This window comes from Grammomys surdaster, unplaced genomic scaffold (genome assembly GCF_004785775.1).
Source record: "Grammomys surdaster isolate TR1022 unplaced genomic scaffold, NIH_TR_1.0 63, whole genome shotgun sequence".
Classification (NCBI taxonomy): Eukaryota; Metazoa; Chordata; class Mammalia; order Rodentia; family Muridae; genus Grammomys; species Grammomys surdaster.
Window position 1 is genome coordinate 5,245,119 of NW_021604565.1, and position 6,654 is coordinate 5,251,772.

The 6,654-nt window shown below is 45.8% G+C and overlaps 1 protein-coding gene across 2 annotated transcripts in view; it reads left to right on the forward strand.

Annotated features, from left to right (window-relative positions):
- Positions 1-466: 466 nt before the first annotated feature.
- The window catches only part of Tpd52 (tumor protein D52), an 82,330-nt gene continuing 76,142 nt past the window's right edge, over positions 467-6,654 (forward strand). For both annotated transcript variants that reach the window (XM_028765443.1, XM_028765461.1), the window contains exon 1: positions 467-550. In XM_028765443.1, the coding sequence (XP_028621276.1) occupies positions 532-550 (19 nt within the window). In that variant the 5' untranslated portion in view covers positions 467-531. The remainder of the gene's footprint in view (positions 551-6,654) is intronic.

Genomic DNA, 6,654 nt, shown 5'->3' on the forward strand with positions numbered 1-6,654 from the left:
GAGAACACATCTATATATATAGAAAGAGATTGTTACCACATCTACACATAAACATCACTTCAAGTGGAGCCAAATATGATTGGCTATGGCTCAAAAACACTAATTTAAGCCACCCTAACGACTTGTTCTTCCTTGAAAACAACGTTTTCCTCTCAAGCAGGTGCAGAGGGGGCGGAGAAAGGGGCAGTCGCTAAGCCAGAATCCTGGGAGGAAACTTTCCTGGTTGCAAACTTGGGGTTGAAGAGCAGAGGCCTCCCGCTCGCAGCTGCTTGCACAGACTCGGGGTCCCCTTCCCTCCCAGCTCCTCCCCCGGTCTTTGCCGACCTTCCGCGCCCCTGCCCAGCGCCGCCGCCAGAGCCGACGTGGCGGAGCGCACAGGTCGCGGTCAGGTGGTCGGTGACGCCCAGGACCGGCTCCCGGGAGGGCGGTGCCGACGCCCGGGGTGGGGACTGCGCGGGCGGCCGCGGGCGGAGCGCGGAGCAGCGCGGAGGAGCGCGGCGGGCGGAGCGCCGGGAGCGAGGTGCCTCAGACATGGACCGCGGCGAGCAAGGTAGGCGGCGGCTGGCTCCTGGCGGCCGTGCGGAGCCTCGGATCCGTGTCTGGGCGACCCGGACCCGGTCCGCTTCGGTGGCCGAGCCCCGGGAGCCTCTTACGAGCGCGGAGCGGGAGGAGGGGCCGCGCCGCGGGAGCGGGAGTGTGAGCGAGTGTGCTTCGGCGTGCCCGAGCAAGTGTGCGCGATTGCGTGCGAGTGTGCGGGGAGGAGAAGGGTGGCTAGAGGCCACAGAGGTGTTAGGATGCGCGCAGGGAGGGCCACCCCGGCAGCGCGCTGGCCTCGGGGTCACCGGCAGATCCTGGAAGTGATGGCGTTCAGATGGGACCATGACTTGTGAAGACTTCCTGCTTGCCAGTTGGGATTGTTGGTGGCCTTTGAGCCCATAGCCACAGTGTTTGGGTGTAGTATTTGCCTTAAGAGGAGTCCCCAAACTGTAGGGTGCAGTCTGTGGGTTTGGTTGGGGGAAGGGAGCTTTCACGATCTGGGTCTTAGTTACTGCCAGGTGAATCGCACAGCAGGAAACCTTCAGTTTCCTGCACCTAGGTGTTCCTTCTACGTCCTGAGATAGCCAGTCAAGTGAAATTGCCCGGAATAGAATCAACGGAGATGTGACCAGAAGCAGATTATGGCTTTCACTTGAAATATTGCCTACATTGGAGAGCTCTGCTGTGAAACCGGTATGGGTGGCAGGCTTGGAAAGGGTCTAGGCATGCTAAGGAAAATACCATGTATTTTGGAAGTGGTTTTAGGGATCGTTTCTGATGCGAGTCCCTGTAGAATACCTTATTTTCTGCTTATTTGCTTCCAGTGTTTGGTCCTGGTATGAGTTTCAAGCATGAGTTTTTGAAAATGTAAATAAAACCATATTTAACAAGTACTGTGTGTACTTTACCTATGATTAATTTGTAAGGTAGATTTTTTTTAACCCAGTAATCCCTTCTTTCTCTTTTTCCCTATGATGGTTTCACGTTTACTCTATGTGCTTATAGACCCTACTGCTACTCATGTGCCTATATATATGCACACTTACTGTCTTGACTTTTGGCTTTTAGGATTGCAACTGTGTTGCCTTTTTGAGCCTGTGTGGTTGGCTGAGTTAACAAGCTAGCTTGTTTGTGTCAGTGAGTTAGAAATTTTGTCTGTATAGGAAAAGCTGGCACACCTGTATAAACCAGCACCATTCCATCTGACACTCCATGCAGACTGTGTCAGTGTGCATATGTGTGTGTTTGTTTTGTGTGCTTTATGTGTGCTTGCGTATGAATCTGTTTTATGCCATGTTTAGTATAGTGATGGTTTTAGTAACAGCCTGCTACAAGTGTGCTGAAGTGCTGTTTGGTTTCCGTGTCTGTGTGATTGTTTTAATGAACTGTGTGTTAGCCCAGCAGCTGTCTCAGCTCTTGGTGCCACCACAGCCTTCCAGCAGGCTAATGTACTCTGTGTGATTTTATGGGACTTGTCTTTTTTAAAGTTCCCAATTCTAGGACTTGCAAAGTGAGTCTTTGCAGGCTTCACATATTTTCTGTGTGAGATGCTCACTTTCCATGGCACTGTATCTGTCAGCTGTGCACCCTGTCCCCTCCTTGAAGAGTCCAGGGCCCTGGAGTCCTCGGGGAAGGCCTACTGCCTTATTCTTGCTAGATTTCCTGATACCTTTGTGACAGGTGGCCTGCCTGTATCTTATCAGCCAGTCCTCAGGGAACAGGGGACTCGGAAAAGCTTGTTGAAGCCTAAGCTGAAAAGTGTTGTGTAGCTTCTGCCACCCGCCATCCTCGCCATCCTCCGTGGGCTTGGCTCCTACTTCCTCTTTTTCTGGAATCAGGCTGTGTTGGGCCGGACAGGTGAGTTTACCTGAAATGGGCCTTTGAACTGGTAGTGCAATTGCTTTGGCATTAAAGGCGTCTGTGGTGGGACTCCTGGCTTCTTGTAAAGGGGTGGGAGGGACACGTGCAATTATAAACCTGGTGTTCACCAGCAAACTCTGTTGGCTGGGATAGAGTGTGGCAAACCATGGTTGTGTCCTTAATTTTGAGGACTTCTTGTTGTTGTTCTATCTGTCTATTATCTATCTATCTGTCTGTCTATCTATCTATCTATCTATCTATCTATCTATCTATCTATCTATCATTTATGTATCTGTTTATATATTTGCAGAAATATTTCAGTCTATATCAAACCATCAGGATTTATATTTTATATGCTTGGAGTTTTCTTAACTCTTGTCCCTTATAATGTCACCAATGGCTGTGACAATAAATGTCCCTTTTTTTTTTTTGTCTTAAATGAACTCGCTTGAAAAGGTCTCAAATTTTCTTGTTTGTTGATGCTCCAAATCTGCCTTTTGCTACTGATTTTCTTAGCAGACCTTTAACCTTAACCGAACAATGTAACATTGTCCTGTTCTTTGATACTTTGTAGTATGTGGCCCATGTTCTATTATTTTATTTTTCTATTTTCTGGTTAGATGTTGGGTCTTACTTATACAGCCCTCTGTTGTAAGGGCTCTCAAAAATACCTTCAACTCCACAGCACCTTTTTATGCACTAACTGGGCACAGGAAACTCATGCGTGTGGTGTTTCCTATGTTGCTAACTGGAGCATGCCTGTGAGAAGACAAAGCCCTCCTGTCTCCTTTCAAGAGCCGAATACATGTTTATAAGCAAGGACTCCCTTATGCAGTTAAGAACCCAGCACTGTATGTAATATGTCAGCAGCAGTTACCCACCCGCTCAGCATGTTGTTAGCGTAAATAGAATAACATTTTAAAAGGAAAGAGGGAAGGTTGCCAGAAACCTGAGAGAGAACAGTGGGCGGGGAAAGAACAATGGAGTGACCGACCTGTCGTTACTGTTTGACCGGTTAGCCTTGGAGTTAAGCTTGGAGTTAAGGCAGATCTGGGATGCCCTTTATTTAAACGTGAAGCAGGTATAGAGCAGGAAAGGATGGACATCCCAGAGGTCTGCTTCCTAGACCCTGGAAGTGGCCTGCCCAGTTAGGAACCTCTCTGCTCTTCTGCTCAGTACTCCCCATTGGGTGGATATGTTTGTTAGTCATCTTCTACTTCCTGCCCCCTTTTTTTTTCTTTTGGCGGCAACCTGCCTGGTACTGGGGAAAAGCCAGTAGTAAAAGTGGTTGTGATCTCTTAGCAGATTCTTAAAACAGAATAACCTGTGTGTGTAATAGAAACACATTAGACACCCACAGTTCAGAGCAGAGCAGAGCAGAGAGCACCATCCTCCTGTATATACCACAGAGCCCTTTCTAGCAGGCTAAGCTCATTTTCTACCCTCTTGAGGCTAATTTACTGTTTTAATTGTTGACTCTTGTAAAATCTCTTTTGAGACTCTACCAAACATTATTTAAACTGGCTGGGAACCAGTTGAACAGAGACCATAGTTTTTTACATTTTTTTTTAATTAAAAAAAAAGAAATCAAAGGATTTATTGGCTGTTTGATTGATTTAGATAGGGTTTTGCTATGTAGCCCAGGCTGGCCTAGAACTTACAGTCTTTCTGTCTGTGTTCTGAGATCATAGGTGTAGGTCATCATGCCTGTTGAATCAGGGTACTTAAGATGTTAATAAAAATTGAAAAAAATAAAGATCTAAAAATACATTTTTTGCCAGGTGGTGGTGGCGCACGCCTTTAATCCCAGCACTTGGGAGGCAGAGGCAGGTGGATTTCTGAGTTTGAGAGTTCGAGGCTAGCCTGGTCTACAGAGTGAGTTCCAGGACAGCCAGGGCTACACAGAGAAACCCTGTCTCGAAAAACCAAACCAATAAATAAATAAATAAATAAATAAATAAATAAATAAAAATACATTTTTCTGGTACTAAAATAGTTGCTTATTTTAGAAGAATTGGAAATGTGGACAAAGAAAAAGGAAATAAAACTTCTTGTAACACTATTCTGACAATTTATAGTATATTTGTTTGTGTATCTACCCCTTTAAACTGGTGAGTCATAAACCAGAGCATTGAGCATCTGTAAAATGATCTTTTATTCAATTATCTGGTAGGCTTACCACCTCAGTCACTATCCTAGGCCAAGTCCTGGAAGCTTCTAGCCTCCATGCAATCTTATCTAGGTCTAGAGTGTTTTCAGCCTCTGAGACTTACTGCTGAATAAGGGTACCTTTTCCTAGTTCTTTCTGAGCTCTGGCTGGCTGATCCACCTCAGCTGTTCTGGCTCAAACTCCTCCATGCTGACTGATTTAATCTGGCTTCCCTCTTGGCCTCTGACTGAATAACTCTGCTTGGCCTCATACTAACTCTGGCCATCTGTTCTAATCTTCTGGCTCCTTCTTATTCTCTGGCTCGTTCTATCTTCACCTGTGTCTAGCTTGTTCTCTCTCTTTCTCTCTCTGCAGCCTGTCTCTGTACAACTGTTCCAGTGAAACTGCCTCTCCCTTTCTCTCTCTGCATTGCTCTCTTAAGTAGCCTCTCTTTTCTTTCTGTTCTTATGAGACTTGGGCATCTCCTATTCTGTCAAATCTTTCTCTGATTCGTCACTTTGTCTGCCACTCAATTAGACATCACTTTCAAACATGGGTGCTTCCTTCTACAAACTAACTTTACCTTCATTGTTTGGAATTAAGAGTGTGTACTAAGGGTTTGTCTGTGTTCCAGACAGGCTAAAGGCATATGCTAAGGCTAAGTCACACAACTAGAAACAGGTTTTTAAAGTAACTAACATAATCTTAGGGTTCACAGTGCAATAGCATCCTATTTTACAACTAGCCCTTTAAAAATAGCCTCTGTATTTTAAGCAGGCTTGGTGGTCCCAGTCTGGCACACTAGCCCCTCAGTAGCTTGAGGCAGGAGGATCTCAAGTTCAAGGCCTGCCTGAGCCACAAAGTGAGTTCAAGGCCAGTCTATCTTAAAGTAAAAAGTAAAAATCAGGCAAGTTCAAAAGTAAGAAGTAAAAGAAGAAGTAGGCTAGTTCAGTGCTGGTGAGTCCTCCTAACCTGTCAAGGCTCTGTATTTATTCTCTAGTACTGCCAAACAAAAGAAAACGTCAGCCCTCACAATGTAGCAACAATTCCTCTATCTATCTATCTATCTATCTATCTATCTATCTATCTATGAAATTTGTAATTTTATTATTTTTTTGTGTATGGGTGTTTTGCCTGGATATATATCCAGAACAATTTTTTCTTTCTTTCTTTTGATGGAGCTGCTGGGTGAACTGGGTCTGGGGAACAGAACCCAGGTAAGGCTCTAACAGTGAGCATGTCCCCAGCAACTTCATTGCTGTGTGTGTGCATGTCCCAAGGCCAGAGCAAGGCAGGTGCTTGTATCTCTCTCTACCTTACTCTTTTAGATACAGTCTCTCTCTGAAGCCGAAGCTCTGCATTTTAGCCAGGCTGGAGCTCCTGGAAATTTCCTGTCTCTGTCTCCGGTGTTGGGATTGTAGGCATTGGTAGTGCTGTCTTGCTTTTTACATGGGTGCTATTTTATTTTATTTTATTTTATTTTATTTTATTTTATTTTATTTTATTTTATTTTATTTTATTTTATTTTATTTTATTTTATTTTATTTTATTGAGATGGGGTTTCCCTGTGTAGCCCTGGCTGTCCTGGAGCTCGCTTTGTAGAACAGGCTGGCCTTGAACTCACTGAGATCCACTGGTGCCTGCCTCTGCCTCCTGAGTGCTGGGATCAAAGGCACAGGCCACTCCACCTGGCAGCAGGCACTGTCTTGCAGTGTGAGTGCTGTCGCCCACTAAGCAATCTCCCTGACACTTTTTTTTGGAATGTGTGTGCATCATGCCTAGGAAGAATTCTTAGAGGAGTGTGACTGTTCACTTTTGATTGTGCCAACTCCTGCCCATAGAAACGGTGCCAATTATTCCACTGGTATGTGTGAATGTCTGCTTCCTCACACCATGTGGTTGCCATGTTCCTGTACATTCTCAGCTGTTCCTGTCTTACAAAAGAAAGATGACTCCTCCTCTCCCCTTCCTCCCTGCCCCTCAACACCCTCTCCCGTCCTTACCTGGAGACAAGTTCTCACCAAGTAGCCTCGGCTGAGCACCATGGCAGCGGTCCTCGGCTGAGCACCATGGCAGCGGTCCTCGGCTGTGAGCACCATGGCAGCGGT